Below are 23,586 nucleotides of genomic sequence, written 5' to 3'. Positions count from 1 at the left end.
TAACAGAGTCCTGCAGACTCCGAAGGACCTCAGTCTCCTCAGCAGGTGGAGTCGACTCTGGCCCTTCTTATACAGGACGTCTGCATTTGTAGTCCAGTCCAGTTTATTGTTGAGGTGAACACCCAGGTACTTATAAGAGTCCACTATCTCAATGTGGACTCTTATGTGCACATGAGCAAAGTTTTGATGTTGGAGCCTACTTTTACCTCGGTAATTCAATTTTTTGTAAACTACCTGATAGTCTATCTAGTGCATTTATAGCACCTATTTTCTTTTAAAATTCGTTCCTAAAAGACTGCGCAAAGAATCAGTGCCATTAATTAATTATTGAGAGACTCTCTCTACTTGTAAGGTTAGGCTTTCATAGGGTTCATCATTAGAGCTGGATTAGGTGACCCTGAACCATCCCTTAGTTACACTGTAATAAGTTTCAGCCGGTGGGAAATTCCCATGATGCACTGAGCACCTTTTTCAGCCATTTCCTTAAACCTTCTGTGTGCGTATACATCAATAATGCAATTAATCATTATACATAATTAAATATTGATCCTCCCTGAGCCTGCTGTGGGAGGTTTGTCCTAAGAGGGAGCTCTTCTTCCCCACTGTCGCCAAACGCTTGCTTATTGTAGGGTCTTGACAGCATAAAGTGCCTTGTGGCAGCTGTTGTTGTGAATTAGCCCTATCAATAAAAGTGAAATATCTCCGAAGACAAATGAGTTGAATATTTGTGAAGAATTTAACTCTACCGAAAGCAGCTATCCTTTGTAATTTACGTTTTTTTTTACATTTTCAATATTTCAAGAAAAGAAAAAAAAAACAGCTCAGAATTCACTTCATGTGTCAGCTGCATTTAGAGTTTTCTTTTTGTTTTTTTTAATCTCAGCCAGCTGCAAAGCCTTTCCAGATGTTGCTCCGTCTGCAATATAGTCCAGTTTGAGCCGGATTTATGAGGCATAGGTCAAATGATCGTGATGAGCTGTAGATTTTGAACGGGGCACTTTGAGAAGTCCTGCTTGCTGCTACGCCCGTACACAAGTTTTAACTTGCCCGGTTTTCGCAGTCAGTGAAACCTCTCTAGCGGCCAGTGCGCATACCCCACATTGCGCATGCGTTGCTGCACAGTGTGTGTGTGTGGGGGGAGGGGGGGAAGAAGGGGTGTCCGCTGTTAAAAGCGCTATGTTAACCGCTATGTCAGAGCGACTTCATAGCAGGCAGAAGAGATAAACTCTGTGGTATTGCGCGTCCGGTGGAGCGTTACATCGTCACATGAGCGTTAACGCCCTCATTGCTTCTGTCGGCGTGCCTTAGCGGTGGGCTGACAGGGTTTGTTGGTTTCAAATGCACGGAATGGCACCAAAAGCAACGTGAACTTGGTTGCAGTTCTGAACAGAGTCGCTCCCCGCCGATTTAACGTCATCTGTCCGACAGCGCTGCTGGTAAGTGAGGCCGTTTAGGCCCCCCTTTTGGGCAAGCGAGCTATGTGTGTGTATTTGTGTGAATTTTGTTAGTCTTAAAAATACCCCAGACCTATTGGAGCCGAGTTATTATGGATCACAAGATTTAATTTGGCTGGCACAAGTCATCTCTGTGTGATGCTGTCCTTTTAGTGCTGGCAGCACGCTAGATGTAGACAGGAAACCCTTGAGTGCACGAGAATGACATGTCTCACATATATTCCCTGCAATCAGTGACATTGAATCTAACTTGAAATGGAATTTAAGTTTGGCAAGTATATCAAGAGCCCTGATTCTTGGTGGAAAAAACAAAAGCAGGCAGCGACAGATATACTTTTGGTCGGAGCTGATAAATTCAGATCGTGGAGATCGACGTCTCCTGATTATCTGCCTCCCTGTTTGAGCTTGTTTTAGACGTGTAGCTCCACAGTAATATTACAGCCATGCAAACTTTCAAAGCAAAGTCGTAGTGTGTGTTTTTTTGTTCTTGTCTGTTTCACTCATTGATGACACGTAATCTTTTTTTTAGATGCGAATGCCTGTTTTGTCCTTTGTGGTGATCACTCTGGTCACTTAGTCATTGACTGGGACAACAAACAGACTTTTGTGATGATCAGCGTGATCAAAGTCCTATTGACCTATTTTTTGGGTTGCTGATGTGAAGAGGCCGCTTGTGGATTTTGGATCAGTAGCAAAAAAGAAGAACACACTGGAAAATATTTTAAGAATCGGCATTAATATAAGAGCAATTAGCACGACTGTGTTGAACTGGAAGATGTAAGTAAGTAAGAACGTAAAATAGATTCTTATAACACTTTTCAAACAGCATGCAACAAATAAATATACAAATACAAAAAGACAACGGTAATATCCGCTGGTTGAGAGCAGGCCTAAACAAATACAGTGGGGCAAAAAAGTATTTAGTCAGCCACCGATTGTGCAAGTTCCCCCACTTAAAATGATGACAGAGGTCAGTAATTTGCACCAGAGGTACACTTCAACTGTGAGAGACAGAATGTGAAAAAAAAATCCATGAATTCACATGGTAGGATTTGTAAAGAATTTATTCGTAAATTAGGGTGGAAAATAAGTATTTGGTCACCTCAAACAAGGAAAATCTCTGGCTCTCACAGACCTGTAACGTCTTCTGTAAGAAGCTTTTCCGTCCCCCACTCGTTACCTGTATGAATGGCACCTGTTTGAACTCATCATCTGTATAAAAGACACCTGTCCACAGCCTCAAACAGTCAGACTCCAAACTCTGCCATGGCCAAGACCAAAGAGCTTTCGAAGGACACCAGGAAAAGTATTGTAGACCTGCACCAGACTGGGAAGAGTGAATCTACAATAGGCAAGCAGCTTGGTGTGAAAAAATCAACTGTGGGAGCAATCATCAGAAAATGGAAGACATACAAGACCACTGATAATCTCCCTCGATCTGGGGCTCCACGCAAGATCTCATCCCGTGGGGTCAAAATGATCATGAGAACGGTGAGCAAAGATCCCAGAACCACACGGGGGGACCTGGTGAATGACCTGCAGAGAGCTGGGACCAAAGTAACAAAGGTCACCATCAGTAACACACTACAACGGCAGGGAATCAAATCCCGCAGTGCCAGACGTGTTCCGCTGCTGAAGCCAGTGCATGTCCAGGCCCGTCTGAAGTTTGCCAGAGAGCACATGGATGATGCAGCAGAGGATTGGGAGAATGTCATGTGGTCAGATGAAACCAAAGTAGAACTTTTTGGTATAAACTCAACTCGTCGTGTTTGGAGGAAGAAGAATACTGAGTTGCATCCCAAGAACACCATACCTACTGTGAAGCATGGGGGTGGAAACATCATGCTATGGGGCTGTTTTTCTGCCAAGGGGACAGGACGACTGATCCGTGTTAAGGACAGAATGAATGGGGCCATGTATCGTGAGATTTTGAGCCAAAACCTCCTTCTCATCAGTGAGAACTTTGAAGATGAAACGAGGCTGGGTCTTCCAACATGACAATGATCCAAAACACACCGCCCGGGCAACAAAGGAGTGGCTCCGTAAGAAGCATTTGAAAGTCCTGGAGTGGCCTAGCCAGTCTCCAGACCTCAACCCCATAGAAAATCTGTGGCGGGAGTTGAAAGTCCGTGTTACTCGGCGACAGCCCCAAAACATCACTGCTCTCGAGAAGATCTGCATGGAGGAATGGGCCAAAATACCAGCTACTGTGTGTGCAAACCTGGTAAAGACCTATAGTAAACGTTTGACCTCTGTTATTGCCAACAAAGGTTATGTTACAAAGTATTGAGTTGTATTTTTGTTATTGACCAAATACTTATTTTCCACCCTGATTTACGAATAAATTCTTTACAAATCCTACCATGTGGATTCATGGATTTTTTTTCCACATTCTGTCTCTCACAGTTGAAGTGTACCTCTGGTGCAAATTACTGACCTCTGTCATCATTTTAGGTGGGGGAACTTGCACAATCGGTGGCTGACTAAATACTTTTTTGCCCCACTGTAAGTCTTGAGCTTCCCCGTTTAAAAGAGCCGCTCATGATGACTCAAGTAGAGTACAAATTCTCCTGAAATCTTAACATCAGAATATCAGTCTGCATTAGAGTTGCACACCTCTCTTTTGACGACATCCTTGTTCCCACTTGCTGTTGTCCAGGGCAGTAAATGTCATGCTGTAAAAGTTGCAATGATGAATGAATGAATGATTGAAAGACGCTTTTGAAGATGTACCTGCATTCATACTCCTTAATATTTGCCATAATAACCTTGGACTCTAAGGTTTATTATACACTTATATGGGATTTTACGAACTAAATTCCCTTGGAGCTTGCGTCATGTTGAGCTACACACCTTTGCAACTTCTGTGACTAAGAGAACAGGCGAGAGTAGCTTTAAATGGATTACTAATCCATTCCTGTTACACTTCCCTTTTTCATTTTTTCCCTGTTCTGTTTCCTTGGTAGTTTAGGCATGGCTGAATTTTAGATCAGGATGGCTGTGGAGTCTCCAATGTCAACCATCTGAAAGAGTATGTAGGATTAGATGGGAATGGAAAATGTATTTACAAAGCATATTTTATTATATGCAAACTCAAAGTGCAGTGTCCTTTTTCTGTGTTTAGTCTCCTTCATGGCAGTGACTTTAGTTTTTTCTTCTTCTACAGATATCATATATAATCGAGATTAATGATATGAAGTGTGTGGCAACTTGAAGGTAATCATTAAATATGGTCTCTGCAGTACTGACTCATTTCTGCTTGAATCAATTAGCTGGGCTCAAAGCTGGGCTCAAAAAATATTATAAACACACATCTGTCCCCAAAACATTGATGTCAGGCAAACCTAATCATTCCCTGACCCTGCAAGCACACTGGAAAGCTTGAGGAGCTTTTCACAGATTTTATTTTATTTTTTATTCACAACGGAACAAAATGAAGCTGGGATGGAACTGGGAAAAGCCTGTGTAAGCAGTGCCCACAGGACTCTTGTGTACTTTGGTCAATTGCGCGTTAGATATGTCTCTGTTAAAAAAGCCGTACCAGAGACGATAGAGAAGGACGTTCGCAGAACACTTGTTTTACTTTGGGGTTTTTTTTTTAATGTTGCTTCTTTATTCCAGTGGTTGTAGGAGAAACATCAGATTAAATACCTCATTAATTACAGCATATCTTGGTTCGCTTTCAGATCGAATATTTTCCATTTACTCCTCAACACTCAGATTAAGTCTCCCACGTTGCCCTTCCAAACACTGTACACTATCCCAGGGTCAACACACGAAAAACGTAAACAAATCAGACATGAATTTAGAGCTCCGAGCTTATGAAATTTTGTAAGTCATTCTTATGCAAGTCTAAATGAAGGCCTACTTTTACGCAGCTGCTTCCTTTTGTCTGATCTGGTATCTCTTTACCTTCTTGATGGAATTAATTTTGTTGTTTGTGTACGACACTTAGTAGCCATGTCACCATGGAAATCCTTTTTTTTTTGTATACGTGCAGAAGGGTGCAGCGTGCAGATGCCTTCATGTCTGTTCTTCACACGGTGGAGATAATATGTGTAGATAATTGCCTGCAGATGTCAAACTGTGTAGTGAATGAGAGATTGGATGGTCAATGAGGCTGGAAATGGACAGCTGCTGCCAGAAATAAAACTTAAACAAATTGGATCTTTTAATAAAACAATAAAAACCTAATTCATTTCCAAAAGTACACACACAAACACACGCACACACATACATGGTGTTTACAGCATATCGATTACTCTAATTTTGAGCAATGTGTCAGTTTTTTCGTGTCATAACCCATAATTGTTTTTTTTTTCTGTGTGAGGAAGTTAAGAAGACTGTCTTGTGGCATCGTTAAGTACTGCAAATTTGTATTTTGTATAATTAAGATTTGATTTCCTCGATGTGAGCCATCATGCAGCCTTGAAGAAGTTCCTGTTATGGAGGTACTTCCTCATGTTCCAAGAGTACAACACACTGACAAACATGGGAAAACACCCAAGTATTTACTTCCAATATTCCTTTATGCCATTGCTGTTATAGCAACAGATTGAAACTGAATACTTTAGGTCTTTTGAAATATGTTGCCACTTGAAACAACTAGAAAAAAAGATGTACACAGCAAAATCTCCAGTGTTAAATTAACACTGGAGAGTGTCTATATGGGTCCACACCTCTGAGTGTTAAATACAACACTGTTGAGTGTTAAATTAACACTTTTGACAGTGTTATATGTTTAAAAGTAACCTAGTCAGTTTTGAAGATTAACAATGGCTAACACTGAGCAGTGCTGATTTTCTAACGCTGGAAAATAACTCAAAATGTTAGAAATATTCCAGTGTTAGAAAATCAGCACTGTTCCTTGGGTGTTCGTCTTGTAATCGGAAGGTTGCCGGTTCGAGCCCTGGCTCGGACAGTCTCGGTCGTTGTGTCCTTGGGCAAGACACTCCATCTACCGCCTACTGGTGATGGCCAGAGGGGCCGATGGCGCGATATGGCAGCCTCGCCTCTGTCAGTCTGCCTCAGGGCAGCTGTGGCTACAACTGTAGCTTGCCTTCACCAGTGTATGAATGTGAGAGTGAATGAATAGTGGTATTATAAAGCACTTTGAGGGGTCCTGAAAAGCGCTATATAAATGCAATCCATTACGGTATTATTAGAGGTTGAGGGAAACAACCTGTTATTTGAAAAGGATTTTAGAGGAAAAAGGCCATTTTGGACAATTTTTTATCTTCCCGCTGACCGTGTTGGTCCCATAATTACCATAAATATTGCGTCAGGGAGGCCTGGTATTCAAGAATTACTGTTAAATTGTCCATTTCGCATAATATATAGTTACAATTTACTGTCTTGTAATTTATGCATATGATTAGGTCTAGCAGCCAAGCTACTGAAATTGAAACTTTAAAATGGAAGCTTGCAACTCTTTAATTTTGGGTTTGCCTAACAATGTGCCAACCTAGGGCGTCACCAGCTGGAGGGGTGGCAAAGAGGAGGAAGATGAAGAAATGTTTTATTTTCTTTCCTGCATATATTCTCTAGTCTGTTACTAATATTCACTGAATCTCATATATTTTTTAAAGACTTTGCTCAAGCTGCTGTAAACATAAAATCAAGGGAGTGTATGGAGAGGCTAGAGAGGCTATGTTTACAAGGCTATAAGAGCTGACTCTCACATAATAATTTTTACAAGCACAGGGGAGATGATAAAAATTTGAGGCAACAATGGTAACCATGAAAACAGAGCCACCACAGGAAAGGGCAACAAAGATCTCAGTGATTCTTGAGGGACAAAACATGTCCGCCAGATAAAACCCAATTTTGGGGTAAAAAATATGCATATAAGTGTTAACTCAACTGACTAAAAGACAAACCAAGGCAATGAGTATAAAACAAAAGTATGATTTTGCATTTTATCATACATATATATTTATTTTTAATGGTACAATACATTACCAGTACCTTAAAAATCCATTGTCCAGAAGCAGGTGTGATCATATTAAAATACAGAAAAAAAACTAAAAGTTATGTAAAATTAAACATCATGGCTCTCGTCACGAAGTATTTAAGTCAATAACTTATATAATATCAAAATATGCAATTGAAAATTTGTTTTTACATATTTTTTAAGTGATTAAAATTGTGTCCAGAGTTTTTGTCAACACCATCAGATTTTTTTAAAAGTACAAAAAAATCAGGAATTATTGTGGGTAGCTTACACTCTGAGGACCCCTTTACCACTTCCTGTTTGATACACATGCCATGAGGTCACTGCTGTGATAAGTTTTTTAAATTTTTATTTCATTTATGGCATACCTTTCTGTAACAACAATGCGTCAACACCAAAGTCGATGAAATGCAAGATTTAATTTTTTTTTTTTGTAAAAAAAGCTTCATTTAGGTGGATTGTAGAGGTCATAAGCAACTGATGAAAAACAAGATGGCTTCTGTCAGAAAAAGATGTGTTATGAGCAGTGTTGGGTAAGTTACTTTAAAATAGTAACTTAGTTACATTACTAGTTACTTCTCTCAAAAGTAACTCAGTTACTTCAAGTTACTCGTTACTTTCAAAGTAACTAGTTACTAGGGAAAGTAACTTTGGTTTTACTCAGAATTTTCTTGTTAATGTGTTGCTTCCATAACTTTGCCAGTCTTCTAGCTTGCTTACTTGCCACAAGTGCACTGTGCCACCGACAAATAGAAAGGAAAAGATAATGTGCATATTTCCACGAGAGAAATCCCACGCCTGGACCGTCATTGACTGCTGCCATGATTCTAGCCTACGTCACAGCGTCATGTGCGCCTTTTACATCCAACACAAAAACTGCAGTCGTGGTGCTTTGATTGTACTCAGAACTCGGAAATTCTGCCTTCTGAATAGGAAGATGTAGGCAACACCAGACTGCAGATGAGCTGCATACAGAGCTGGACTGGGACAAAAAAATCGTCCTGGGCATTTTGACTAGAGACCGCCCACCATTATAGGAAAAATCATAAAGCCTTTGAATGAAAACAAACGCTGTTGTGACAGTGATGTACACTGTTTTGATGGTATATATGCATCAATCTATCAATCGTTTGTTGTAAGATTCAGATAATTATTTTTTAAAAGCTAGACATTTTAAATGAGAATAAGAAAGAAAAGTATTTCTTTGTGCCCCCCTTTCCCTGTTAATGCCCTACCTGGCCCCCCTGGCAACACTTTGCTAGATCCGCCCCTGCACAGTTACCAGCTGTCAGCTACCTAAAAAGGGATCCTGGGGTTATTTGTCTCTCAGAAACAGTTCATAACTTCCCTTCAACTCATTCATGTCACCTAAAAGGTAAACCTGTTTCTCCATCACCTGTTCAGCTCTGATGATCCAGTAAGGACATCTCCTGGTTTCATCTTCATGTTTCCCTCTCACCAGATAACCAAACCATATCATGACCAGCAGCTTTTTTGCAGCTGTGGCTCCAGCAAACATCAGCTGATACTAGAAATTAATATTAAATAAATTCTAACGATAGCTGATCAAGCTTAAACGTGCTGCTGTTGTTTAGCGCAACATCCGCTGGTTTCCTCTTTCGGCGCAAAGTGAGCGATAAACAAACAAGAGAGAAAAGCCGATCAGCTGATCATTGATCAGGTTTCATGATTGAAGTAGAAACGGGAGAGGGAGGGGGAGAGAATGAGAGGCAGCTGTGCAGCGTAAACACAGAATAACTCCAGCTTTGTGCCTTTTTCATTGTAGCTGAAGTCCGGGACAAACTGTTCCTTTTCACCTCAATAAGAAACGCGTAATATTTTCTCTGAATACCAGACGGGACAGTTGGCAACTCTAATAACTTATGAACAAAATAAAGTTCAACATCATTAACTTCATAGCACCACCCAGCTGTATAGAAACTCCGTCATGCTAGCTAGCACGCAGTACGGAAAAAGTCAGAATAACGAAAATAAACTCCACCTAAACTTGGTTCATATCTGACCCAGAGAGACTGCAGGTCATAACTTCTTACCTGAAGTTCAGTTCACACTTGGACCGGCGGCCGCCTCGGGTCTCTTTTCCTTCTGCGTCCCTTTTCCTTCATCCACCCGCTGGCCTCCACCACTTGCTAATGTTATTGAATCTGTGGAAGCTCCGCGATGCCACCACACGAAGTAACGAGTAACGACCCTATCTAAATCCCAGTAACGAGTAACGCGTTCCTAGTTTTGGCATAATAACTAGTTACCGTGCTCGTTACCACAATAATAACGTAGTTACTGTAACGCATTACTTAATAACGCGTTAGTCCCAACACTGGTTATGAGAGAAAGTAGGGTATTTTGTCAGCACCATCGGATGTCAACACCATCAGGATTTTTGTCTGACGGTGTTGACCCTTTTTCTAATGGTGTTGACAAATGCCACAAAAGTGTGCTATTCATCAATTAAATTAAGTTATTTTTTATTAATATTTCAGTCATATTACTTCCTGTGTATTTTACTGATATTTCTGCTTTACAGGTGTGTCGAATATTATCGAATTTGCCTTATCTTGAATCTCATTGTTTATGTATACATTATTAATCCTGTAGGAAAATGCTTAGTCCTCTGCATTTAACCCACTCACTCAGTGATGCAGTAGGCAGCTACAAATCCAGGATAACCGCTGTTCTTTGGATTTGAACGCCCAACCTTCCGATTATGTGGCGTCTACTGAGCTATCTCTGCCCCGAGAGCTGGGCCCTGTTTCAGGAAGCCGGTTTAGAAAACTCAGAGTGAAAAACGATACGCAGGGTTGAGTAACCCCGAACTGTCCAACTCGGAATATTCGGTTTCAGAAAGGCTGATAACAAGTAGTTCAGTCAACGCGGAGTTGCTTTAACCCCAAGTGAAGCGCGCGGACGAGGATACATAAAGCCCTGATCAGTGGAGCACAGATTAAGCGAGTCACCATGGAGACGGAGGGAAAGAAGGCGCGGTCAATGTATTTTACAGCGCTTGAGGCCGAAATTCTGATGGCAGCATATGCCGATAACATGCAAATTCCGCGGAAAAAAGTAACACAGCGACAGCTGCAAAAGAAAGTGAGCATGCATGGCAAAACATAGCCGACAGAGTCAATGCGTGAGTGTTAATTTAAACATTGATCTAGGGATTTCCACCCATTTAACACGTTATTTTATCATATGTTATTTTATCATATGTTATTTTATTTGTTATTTTATACATTTTATTTTGTGACGTGATGTGAGCGCAGGTGCAACCCAACAGGCCCCAAACGTTCCTGGCAGCAAGTAAAAATGAAATATAAAAATATAGTCCAAACAGGTAAGGTGTAATTGTATTATGAGCCATAGTGCTTGGTCTGTTTGTCCGATGTAAATCAATTGCAGTTAGAGGCTACATTAATTTTCTGTCTGTAAGCACTTATTGAAATTATCTGAGCACATTACAAGTACATATTTGCTTACTCTGTATGCTCAAATGTGACCCGTTATAGCCAACAGAAAAAAAGCGGAGGCCCGAAAAACAGGTGGGGGTCCTCCACCACCACCACCACTCACAGAGGCTGAGCAGTTGGCCCTCAGCCAAAACAGTGGGCGCCCTGTGGCCGAAGGCATCTCTGCGGGGACATCCTCTGAGTCAATAACCCCGCAAGACACAAGTGCCTACATAGGGGGTAAATTCAAAATAATACATGATGTGCATACATCCTTTCTTCACAGTCACCTTTGCAGTGCTACTCATTCATTTGATAAACTCTTTACCATAATGGATTATTTTGTAGTGAAGTTATTTTCCTACTGATTTTGCCTTCCCTCAGTCTTGGTTGTCTTTGAGAGCATAATGACAATGAAGTGTAAGGTGATTGGTATGTTTGTTAATTGCCATTTGGTCCCTTGTAAGTTATAAGTGACCTGTATAAACCTCATATTCTATCAGTTGATGGTGATGGTGTACTGCATCTGGTGCAGCCTCCTGTTGAGCCAGACCAACATGCAGTTGTGAGTAATACTCCACAGATTATATGAGTTTACAGTAGAACAGCAATGTTGTTTATTTCTTTACTACAGGAAAATAATGAAGAAACATTGACAGCTGTTACAGAGGAGGAAGCAACAGAGACACTTTATGAGGTTTACATCTTTTAATACTTTGTGTACAGAAAATACAGGTGACCAATAAAGCCAGTTGAACAAAAAATCTGTTTATTCTTCTTTCAACATGTTGAGGTGATGGGTCAAAAGAAATGATTGTGACATATGGTGTCTCTGACTGCTCTTCCATCTTGTATGTCCGTGGGAGGGTCAGGATGTTCATGGTTTGGATCACTGCTGTTTGGTTCAGAAGGACAGTGTTCTCCTCTAATTGTGGCAATGTTGTGAAGAATCACACATGCCACAATAATGTCACATGCCCTTTCTGGGGTGACCCTGAGTCTTTGCAGGCACTGGAACCGGGCCTTAAGCATTCCGATAGTCATTTCAACTCTGGCTCTTGTCCTGCAATTAGCCAGATTATATCGCTGCTGTGGGCCCGGTTCAGGGTCAGAGTAAGGGGTAAGCAAATAGGGTAAACATGGATACCCCCTATCACCAAGCAAGTAGCCAGTGAACTCTCCTAAGACAGAAGGATACACTTCAGTTCAAATGTCCCTGAAGCAATTGGTCTTTATATATTTTAAAGTATTTTCAACTCACCATGTCCAAATTTTGTGCTCAGTGTACATTCACGGAATATTTGTGAGTCATGGACAGAGCCTGGCCACTTGGCTTCCACATTTGTGATAATGTTGGCAGCATCACATATGATCTTCACAGTGCAGAGAACACAAATTAGCATCCATTACTATGATGAAATAATTTGTTAGTTTGAAATGCTACAGGGAACTATGTACCTGTACATTAATGCTGTGGAAAGACTTCCTGTTCACATAGTCTCCTTCATTTACTGAAGGAGCAATGATTGGAATGTGAGTACCATCTATACAGCCAATCACGCCTGGGAACCCTGAAAATAAATGTAAAATTTAAGTAGTAGTTCAAGTATCACCACATCATAAATTAAGTTTTGGTCATCCTGATACCTGCAATTTTGTGGCATCCCTCTTTGATGAATCTTGTGGGTCTATGACCGGGTGTTGGGGGAAAACTCTGTAAAAGACCCAGGAGAAATAAAGACACAATGAGACAAAGTTACTTTCTTTATCAAACGTGTACACGGGTGAGCTGCTAAGAACAACTCACACCATGCACAGTGGCTTGGTAATTTTTATAGGAAAGACAGTGAGAACAGGATAAGAAAATACAAAACAAATAAAATAAACAACTCCATATGTGGCGCTAGTCTCGTCAGCAGAGAGCTGGGAGAAGGCTGTGAGAGATAAAACAATCTAAAACAATATGTCCCAAAACAGTATGTCTTTGCTGAGAAAGCCTAAAAAGATAATTCTAAACTAATCTAACCATAGACAAAAGGGCATGCTTGCACATTTAAAAGAAGGTAAAGAAACATAGAATCATTTTTCCTGTAACATTCCCTCCTGTTTTAACTTGTTTTAAATGTATACAACAATTGTCTGTGAAGGTTATTTATTAAGTATCTTAAACAATTTTTTAATTTTTCAAAATGTCAGCATAGCAGAAATGGCAGTCATTTGGTCTAAAGAATAAAACAAAAGAAAATAATACAAAGAAAAACATAGTAAATGAAATAAAAAAAATAATAAAACTAAAACTACAAAAAATAAAAGGGTGAAAAGTAAAATGAAAACTTTATATTTAAAAATGATGAAAACCTAATATGTAAAATAATGAAAACTTCAAAAAAAATACAAGGATGGAAACCTTATATTATAAAATGAAAACTTCAAAAAAACAAGCATGAAACCTTATACTTAAAACGATGCAAACCTTAAATTGAAAACTTTATATTTAAAACTGAAGACTTCAAAAAAATAAAAGCATAAAAACTTTATATTTAAAATGAAAAACTTTGTTTAAAACTCAAGACTTCAAAAAAATAAAAGCATGAAAACTTGCATAACCTACTAATGTTTTAATCAGTGCATGATCACTTGACAAGTCATTTTTAATCACCACGTCATTTATTAGCAGCTATTACAAGTTCTCCTCTAACAGAATTGCAACGGGATGTTGTTCTTCTTCAGGCACGGCAACATAAGCAGTCATTGTAGTTGTTATCATCTTTGAAATCATTACTCTTAGGCATGGCAACACACACAACACTAATATGAGCAGTGCTATCATGATGAGACCTAGAAGGAAAAATGGCTTTGCTACAGCAGCCAGCCATGAACCGCTGAACAGCCAGTCCAGCCAGCTTTGTGCTGTAGCTGCTCCAGGTGTGTGGTCAGTGACATATTTTTGCAGAGCGGTCAAATTCTGCAAAGCTTCATAAATGTCTCCTCCAGTTTCGTATCCATCAGGGATAAAAGTGCAACATGTTTCCCCGATCAGCTTGCAAACTCCTCCTTGTGATGCTGTTAGCAGGTCTAGTGTCAGTCTGTTCTGCAGCACCATCGTTCTGATGGCCTGCTGTTCTCCTGCTAAGGCCGTTCCCAGGGCCTTAGTTAAGTTGATGTGTCGTAGCAGAGCATATCGGTTGATTTCCACGTGATCCCGCACCTCGGCAACTCCAATGCCGGGGATCAAGCTCTGTAAGAATTTCACTCCTCCTCAGATGCGAAACTCTGGTTCCTTTACTGCTTGGTGCCGTCCGTGCACATCCTGTCTGGTAATGAGTCTTTGTTTGTAGTATCATTCGGTAGCTGTAGTTGGAGCGACAGTTGAGGCTCATCAGTGTCGCGTTACTGGCACAGGTTTCGTTGAGTGAACAGTCCATACACTTCCTCTCGTTCCTTGGTGGGCAGAAAGTGTATATGTATTTGCATAGCAGTCAGTTTTATTATTCAAGTAAGCTGTAGTGTTCATAAACTGCCACCAGAAATTAGTGGCATAGCCATGGGGAAACTTGGTGTACTTTCCTTTGTCATACAGTGTCTGCCTTTTCTCCATATAGCGTGACTTATTGTCCCTCACGGAAGCAAAGATGAGGAGCCCGGCCATGGTCAGGGCCGCTGCAGTTATTAAGAGCCACCACCTCATGACGACGGGACACACCCTCCTGTCGCGAGTAGACCCCCCGGCCAGGAAAGCTGACCCCTCCACCGGGCGAGATCACAACAAGTAGGCAAGCCTGCCGTCAGCTGTGTTTAGATGGCTTCACTGACTCGCCTGCAGTGACTCTGATGGATCCAGGATGGTCGTTCCGCAATTTTGCAAGCTCCAGTTTTTCCTTTGGAGCACTTTGATCAGAACCCAGTCACCGGGCTGTGATCTGCAAGACACTTGATAGACATCATTACATTCTTCGTCATTTACAATCATCTCTTTATTTTCCTACAACTTAGACATACATTTTGCTACTGAAATTGTATCTGCCTTTTTCACTGGGTAGATTTCTGGCCACTTTGAGAATACATCTATAACCACTAGGGCGTATTTTTACCCTTGGCATTCATTTAGCTCAATAAAGTCCATGTGGATTGTGTGGTCTCAGGTTTTCCTGAGCATTATATTTTTGACACGTCATGCACGTTCTGACAAATTGTTTTGCTGAGGTTTCAAAATTTACAGTGTAGAATTTACCTGTTTTCCTGTAACACCGGGGAACACCACAAACGTGTACAGGAGACGTTTCAGTGCAACTGTAACATTCCTGACTGCCCGACAGACGGTAGCCTTGGAAACGTGCTCAGCGTCACCAATATTATACAGAAAGCTCGCGTTTGCAAAAAACCGAAGTGCAATACAAATAATATGTACAGAACTGGGACAATGTCCACGATGTGTCACATGCGTAATATATGGCCTGAGGATGTTATCCAAATAAATTATAGATTGTGCTGAGAAACGGTAACGTTTGCACAGACAATCATCAGGAAATGATAAAATGTCCAAACGCGCTCTGATCACTCTCTCCCGGCGGAGAGCTCTGCGGAGAATTTGGGCTTCACGATCTACTGGCTCTTCAAGGAAGGGACACGCCATGTCTGACACTTCCTACTGTCAGGTTTCCGACAAAGGGGCGGAGACAGTCAGGGTTAGTTGTAGTAAACCTGCTAGGGGGCAGGTTAGCTTCACGGCGTGTGTCGTCATAGTGTCTCACTCAGGCTTCAGCTGAACTCGCTTTGTGAAACCGAAAACCCAGAGTTTTCGTTAACTCAGGGTATACTTACTCAGTTTTTCCACTAAACCGGCTTCCTGAAACAGGGCCCTGGGGCCTGTTCTTCGTACCTCGCTAAGTAAGTTAGCTGGATTAGATTGTTGACGATTTTGCGTGATCCTGGATCGTTCGGTTCCCCGAAGCTCATCCGGGACTTGCTGTCATAGCAACAGAGCCGTAAGCGTAAACCTGCTCTGGAGCAGGTTTACTTTATGTAAACAGGATTAGATCGCGGCCACGCAGGTATGTCCACTTCATTTATACGAAAGCAACAGCGATATTCCACCACTGTTTCACCATAAATAAATAACATCAATGTAACTAAAGATAATGCAGCACTTGATCCTTTTATTGATGTCACACAGATACATACAGGTCATTTCCTAAAAAAGGGAAATGTACTATTAACATTCTATTACATGTATGTGATTATTACAGATGTAATTCATATTTCAGAGTAGTAATTGTAAATTACTTCGTGTAATCAAGATGAGAGACCACGGCTATAAAAGCGAAGGTGGATTTGGGAAGCCTGTCGCAGCCATGTCCTGTCCGTATACGCGAGCCACCCATTGCGGAAGGTGCAAGATTGATAAGGAGAGTCCTCAGAATTCAGCGTATATTACAGGATAGACAGGATCCTTTAGCTCAGCGCGACAGTGTGCTCATTGAGAGATATCGATATTCCCGTGAGGGTATTATTTACATAACCAACTTGTTGACGAGGGGGTGCAGGACCACCACCTGTCTTTTTTTCCTCTGCCCTTTTCTTGGTTGCTGTTATGAACAAACTAACAGAGTATTACAGGCCAGTATTACCTTGCCAAGAGACGAAAAGCAATCTAAGAGATAAATATTACCATTCTGTAGAATACTCCTGTATTCCACTTTTACTTGTTCCCATGTTCTTGTGGGTCCTGCTGTGGCTCTAATGTGAAAGGGGATATAATATAACATATTATAATATAATATAATGCCATATGATATTGGACAATATAGTGTCATATGATAGATCTACCCTACCGCCTACTGGTGTTGGCCAGAGGGGCCGATGGCGCGATATGGCAGCCTGGCTACAACCGTAGCTGCCTCCACCAGTGTGTGAATGTGGGAGTGAATGAATAGTGGTATCGTAAAGCGCTTTGGGTGCCTTGGAAAGCGCTATATGAACCCAATCCATTATTATTAGTATTATTATTAAATTACCTACGAGTTTGATTTGTCAGCAACTTTCTGCCAGCCCTCTCTCCTTGCTTCTGCAGCCTTTGCAGTTTTCTCTTGCGTTTTAATTAAACTCTGAAACTCCTGAAATCCCTCACTCATGAGTTCTTGCTCTGCTGCCGGAAAATACCGAGCGCGCCCCTTCGACATTTTCGCCGACCAATCAGCGGGTTGCCGATCAATGTTTCTACTATCGATGCGTAGCCCCTTTTACGACACCCAGTGATGTCACATTACTGCGTCCAGCTGTACTAATCGTCAACAGCAGGCGTGTTCGGGGAACCGGATTAGCGAGCTCACGGTTAGCGCGATGGTTTGGTCTTGGATGTGTCATTTGATCTTGGATGTAGTAAGCGACGTACGAAGAACGGGCCCTTGGTCTTTAAGTGATGATGTCGACTTTTGTTTTTCTCCCTCCCTCACGCTCACACACACACAGCGGGAGGGGCGGTCCCACACGTTTTCCCTGCAGCAAGGACTACACCGCCCATGAGGCTACAGTCTTAAAGGGCCATGCCTGTAACACTATGCTGTCGTTTAAATCATTTTTCGTATAACAATTTAAAAAAAATATTTCTTCACATCAATATGCGGCCGCAAATAGAGGTGATGTGGGCCACAAATGGTCTGCGGGCCGCGAGTTTGAGGCCCCTGGTTTAGAGCAGGGCGATATGGCCAAAAATATTTATCACGATATATTAGAGCTGGGCGATAGAACGATAACGATATGTATCGCGATATAACTTTGACTCGATAGAGAAATTAAGCTATCGCGATAGACCTCGCCGCTCTTGTCCTCAAGAAAAAAGAAAAAAAAAAAGGTCAGCCAATCCAAATTAAGTAGCGCAGAGCCGAACCAATCACAGCCGCAGCATCACGTCGCGTGACTTGTTACGTACAGCACAAGTGCCAAGCCGCACGTGTGTTTGTTTGGGAAGCAGCCAGCGGGTAATGGAGCCAGCGCGTAATGGAGGAAATGAGTGTGCCGACTAGAAAAATCAACCGAGCGTGACCGAAGAGAAAACAGATGATGGTTCCAATGCCGGAGAGATTGTCGAACGGAAGAGCCATAGAAGTTCCGTAGTGTGAAGGTATTTCGGCTATTTCAAGTCTGACAAAAAACAGAGTAGCGTGCACTGTAAATTGTGCCGAAAGCAAGTCGGGAAATACAATAAACTGGTGCATGCGTCACACTGTGCGCCACGTTATTGTTTCGGTGAAATGAATTTCTACAATACTGTTACTGTTAATTCTACTCTCTGCAGTGTTTAAATGCTTACATATACACAAAGTTACTGTCCCTCCACACATACGACTCGGTTCTGCTTCTATGCCCCAGCTTTGTTTACTTTTTCCCACCGAGGCTTCTAGACTTCTGATTGGCCAACATTTCGGCACGGTTAGGAATCTAGCGCCACCTGCTGCTTTGGCATGTTCATAGCAGCGTTTTCCTTCATTTCTGCCTTTATGTGTGGACGGGATTATTTTTTAAAACGAAAACGGAAAATCTCCGTTTTCAAAAATACCCGTGTACGTGTGGACGTAGCCTCAGTCTCTGACTGGAAGCGCTAATTCGTCATTCGGCTTTTGTCAGACTAAAGTAACTGTTAAAACTGTTTGAAAAGCTAAGCTATACAACAAGGAGAGATTGAGAATTTCCTTTTAGTTCTCAGTTTATTTGATATTGACAAAAGTTAGTCAGTTTTGTCTGTTCTTCTGTAAAACAAACTAAGATTTATTTTTAGAATTAATATTTTGTTTCTAAGTGGAATTGACAATTTAGTCTGTTTCGTTTGTTCTATTTTGAAACTTAAACGCTTTAGTGGCTGCCTTTTGTGTAGTTTGCAATATTTGCCTTTATTTATCTGAAAAAGTCTCATGTTCCTTAAGTACATCTACCCTGTTGAACTTATTATGGGAAATAAATATTTAAATAAAAACAAGCTGCTGATTATTTCACATTTTACTTGTGAGCAACGGCACATTTAAATCTTACAAATATAGTTATTTGGCTTATATCGTGATAGATATCGTTATCGCCTGAAATGAAAAAAACATATCGTGATATGAAAAAATCTCATATCGCCCAGCTCTACGATATATATTTGAAAATTTGCGATAACGATATAACTGACAATATAATTGATGCGAGACAAAATACAACTCCACAACATTACTAGCGCAAAAAGACAACCTTCCATTTATTTTCACTTAAACAAGAAGCTGGTTTTTATGTACATTAAAGCTTTATAAAAATGTAACAATGCAAATGCAAATTCCTTGCTGAAAGTTTAACCAAAAGGCATTTCCAGTAGAAATGGGCTGACATATCCTGAGCATAACTATGTATAATATCCACTGAAGTTAAAAAGAGGTGCTTTGCAACATTAAACTGCAGTGTGCAGTACGTATTTTTTGGTGCACGGGATTATAACGCACATTAAGCGAAACAAAGCAGTCAGATAAATCAAACTTTATTAAACTCATTCTTCTTGCTTCCTCCACTTCTGTACCATTGATTCATTAATGTTGAATTCTCTGGCAGCTGCTCTATTCCCATGTTGTTGCAGTATATTAATGACTAACCTTGTATTGTGGATGGATTATCTTAGTTGTTCTCCTGACTGAAGTTTGGTCCGTTTACAGCATCCTGCCATGCGATTGCATTTGTCTCTAACCATGAGGAACCTTCGCGTTAACTTTTATAAGTGGAAAAGTGTTAGTGTTCGTCCTCCAGCTTCACTGTTTATGTTATGCTAACATAGCTGTGTCGCCAGCGATCACGTAGCACATCATTATATACCAGCTAGCCCAACTTCAGTAACCCTACAAACGTCACTGCTGTTTAGTTTCCTGTCTTCATTTATGTTGGAAGTGATAGCAGAGCTGTACGTTTGAATTTTTTCAGAAATCTCTGTCAGAACATGCTATATCATGCTTAGGTAACTAGCGAAACTAGCGAGCTAACTTCCGCTAGCTTCCTGCTAACTTCTAACTTCGTTAAATGTAATAAATTTTGTTTTCATGGATGCCTGGAAGTTAAACTTCATAGTTACACCTGGTAAAGCAGCAATGCTGATCGTTTTATTAAAGATGAAAGAATTTAGACAGTTTTGAACACTCAGTGATGCTGCAGTGTTCGTTTGACCTGAAGTATACGGAGTTTAGGACCCAGATTACTCCAAGACTTAAGAGCATCTTAGTCCGACAAATACGACAATAACGATAGCCGCTTGCATGTTCTGCAAAAACATGTGCTTTGTCGTGTATCTGACGGACAAACACCAAACCAGTTCCACATCACTGAAGTTGCACCATTTTTACAAACCAATTCTGGTTCATCTGTTTCACTCAACAATCGGCCATGTGCGTATGAAAACAAAGGCACTGCGCATGCGCGTTTTACTCATATTCTATCGCGATATTTCATTTTCCTATCGTTGCCTAACATTATACCGGTATTACTGTGAACGGTATAATATGGCCCAGCCCTACCCTGGTTTATGTTACGCTAACATAGCTGTGTCGCTAGCGATCAACTAGCACATCATTATATACCAGCTAGTCCAACTTCAGTAACCTGACAAAAGTCACTGCTGTTTAGTTTTCTGTCTTCATTTATGTTGGAATGTAGGTGGAAACCAGCTAGCTAACTTCTAACTCAGCCACACTGATCGTTTTATTAAAGATGAAAGAATTTAGATAGTTTGTAACTCGCAGTGATGCTGCTGAGTTCCTTTGACTTTGGGATATGCAGCGGAGTTTGGACCTGGAAACGGCTAATGACATCAGACTTAAAGACCGGATAGCATTTCTATTGCTTAATACATAATTGTGTTGTGAATATTGATCCTTAATCTGTATAAATGCATATGGTTCAGAAAAATTATAGTAATTACAAAATGGTACATTTCAGGCTAGAATGGCTAAGGGGAACCTGTCAGTAATGGAATGAAAGAGGAGGAGCAGGGAGTATCAAAAAAGGAGAAAAAAAATTAACAGCCACCCTGAGTTGAAGGAAGAGTTTTTCATAAAGGAAAGGCACAAAAGCCCTGTACTTCTCCAGCAAAAACCATAAATTATTAAAAAATGTTACACCTGGGAGATTGGACCAAAACTTGGTGAGACAGCCAAACTTTGTACAACAATTATATTTAAATATATTTTTGAAAAATCAAAAAATATATTTTAGAAAATTAAAGCCTGTTTTGTCCCTAATCTCAGGAATCACTGATCTACTGTACATTCTGAAATTATGATAATGTCACTGATGTGGCAACTTAGCCAATCCAGACAATTTGATATTTTATCATCTATCACTCAAAATGCTTACTCTACAGTGAGCATAAAAGACCCTTAAGTATGCTTATTGCTGCCAGAGGTATACAGATAGCGTGCTTCTAGCTGTTTGTAGGAGTCTTTCCTCAGGGTGTTTTAAAATACTTGTTGACTTTTGTGGATTCCAACTATTGCATTAAAAACTGTTGCTCTCTGTTTTTTGCCTAACAGTTTGACACGACATGATGGTAAAATTACAATATTTATTTTAATTGTCAGATCCAGTTACATTATGTAAGTTTACTGTAGTTATTGTGATCTGTTTGCTAAAGTATGAAAATGACAAACCCAATTGAATCTGCCCGGGGTACAAGGATATCATGGTGATGTCTGTACGAAGACATGTTCTCACACTGGTTCAAAATGAATGAACAGGGCAAACACGAGTGAGTGAAATTACCATTGATCATATTCTTACTCACAAGGCCTGTAACACAGTAATATAAAAATAATAATGGATTGCATTTATATAGCGCTTTTCTAGACACTCAAAGCGCTTTACAGTTCCACTATTCATTCACTCTCACATTCACACACTGGTGGAGGCAAACCACAGCTGTAGCCACAGCTGCCCTGGGGCAGACTGACAGAAGCAAGGCTGCCATATCGCACCATCGGCCCCTCAGGCCAACACCAGTAGGCGGTAGGGTGAAGTGTCTTGCCCAAGGACACAACGACCAGGACAGACAGACCCGGGGATCAAACCGGCAACCTTCTGGTTACAAGATGAGCTTCCCAACCCCTTGAATACCTTAACTAACCTTAAATACAGAGCACATATGTTGCAGTTATCTTAACCAGTGATCACATTAGCTTAAGTATTAATGATAAGTATTGCTTTGCCAGCCCTGACTTTCCTTGAGAATTTTGGTGGAAACAGTTTAAACCAATACATCACTGACAACAAATTTCCCATGGAGTACTGTTGCTGGAATTACTTCCCCTGTGCTTTTCCGTGGTAGCTGCCTGACTCATCTATAATCACTGCAGTCTGTGACTGGCCTCTTAAGTGGTCTGTCTGGATTTCTTTCCTGATCCATGATTAGACTTACAGTGATACTTTAAGGAGCATCTGTGGTGAAGGGCATTTCTGATAGGACTAAACCTTCATCTGGCTCTGCTCTGTTTGCCCTTAACATCCTGTGGAAGTTTTATTTCAGTACCAGTCAGCCTATTTCTCCACTCTGCCATCGCTCCACCCTTCCTCTAGACTGTATCTCACGCAGACAGCTATTGTGCATCTATAGTTCATTCATCCCACAGCAATACAGTAATTTGCTATCCATGTTTCTTATTTAGTTTGCTTACTTTCTCTTCATAGCTGGAATTTTGACATGGTTCTTTAGTTAGTTTGGAGACGAGGAGAAAAGGATATCAAAGTTAATATGTTTACTGTGCAGGCTTTCTCTGTTTGCCTTTATATGACTGATCGCAGTTTCATTTTACTGCAGGGAAAATCCCAGACTGATTACATAGGAACAACTGAGGACCCAGCCTTTTGAAATGAAAGAAGAAAAAGGTAAGATGTCCTGTTTGTTTGTTTTAAACCACTGGTTGGTTCCTGAGGAGCTTTGTTTCATTTAGTGATCAGTGTGCAAGTGTTAATAAAGACGTTTGTTAGGAGAATGTGTAATTATGGTGCATTAAAAAGTCTTAAAACGGTCTTGCATACCCAACCAAATTTCTGTTAATGTTCCGTACAGCAGTATTTCCATTTTTGAATGTAGAAGTGTGAAAAATGTCACTGTATCACTGAAAATGTCACTTAAGTGGCAATTTAGCTGATCTGGACAATTTGATCTCAAGAAATTATCAATAAAAATGTTTCATTTGCGGTGAGCACAAAAGTAGCATGATTCTAGCTGTTTGTAGGAGTTTTTAAGAGAGTTTTGTGGATTTTTTAAGATTGCACAAAAGCTGTACGTCTCTGTTTTGAGCACCAGAACATACCATTAGCCAGAACATAACAGTAAATCACAATATGTATTCCATCCTCTTGTAGTGGCGGGTGAGGCTCCAGTAATGCTCACTACCCACAGCAGTTGCTTGCGGCAAGATACGTTGCAGTTGCCGTGTCAGATAGTGATGTAGCTGGCCTGAATGCTCTTGATGGTGCTTGTGTAGGATGTGGTGAGGTTGGGAGAAGGGAAGCTTCCTTCCTTCAGCTGTATCACAAAGTTCACTCTCTGCTGAGATATCTTTGATAAGGAGTTCTTCAGTTATGTGCAAGGAAGTTGGTGGTCCAAACCATCTCCACAGCAGAGCCGTTGATGATGAGCGAGGGTGGGATGTATGCTGACTCATCATTGCTGCTTATCATGTCCTGCACAGTTGTGTCATCAGCGTAC

General features: G+C 40.8%; 1 protein-coding gene across 9 annotated transcripts in view; it reads left to right on the top strand.

Moving 5' to 3' along the window:
- The window catches only part of st3gal4 (ST3 beta-galactoside alpha-2,3-sialyltransferase 4), a 54,330-nt gene that overhangs the window by 4,815 nt on the left and 25,929 nt on the right, over positions 1–23,586 (top strand). For 2 of the 9 annotated variants that reach the window (XM_085371315.1, XM_085371306.1), the window contains exons 1-5: positions 1,166–1,436; positions 1,984–2,231; positions 4,421–4,485; positions 4,621–4,670; positions 22,690–22,757. Coding sequence is in view for 1 of the 9 variants with exons in the window: in XM_085371313.1 (XP_085227439.1) it covers positions 22,742–22,757 (16 nt within the window). In the remaining 8 variants the exon portion in view is untranslated. The other 7 variants (XM_085371309.1, XM_085371310.1, XM_085371308.1 and 4 more) reach the window with 7 other exon arrangements.

The sequence above is a fragment of the Diplotaxodon limnothrissa genome, linkage group LG14, assembly GCF_057381915.1.
Source record: "Diplotaxodon limnothrissa isolate DT_005_m linkage group LG14, D_limnothrissa_male_GT1.1, whole genome shotgun sequence".
NCBI lineage: Eukaryota > Metazoa > Chordata > Actinopteri > Cichliformes > Cichlidae > Diplotaxodon > Diplotaxodon limnothrissa.
This window is presented reverse-complemented; position numbering and strand designations above follow the sequence as displayed.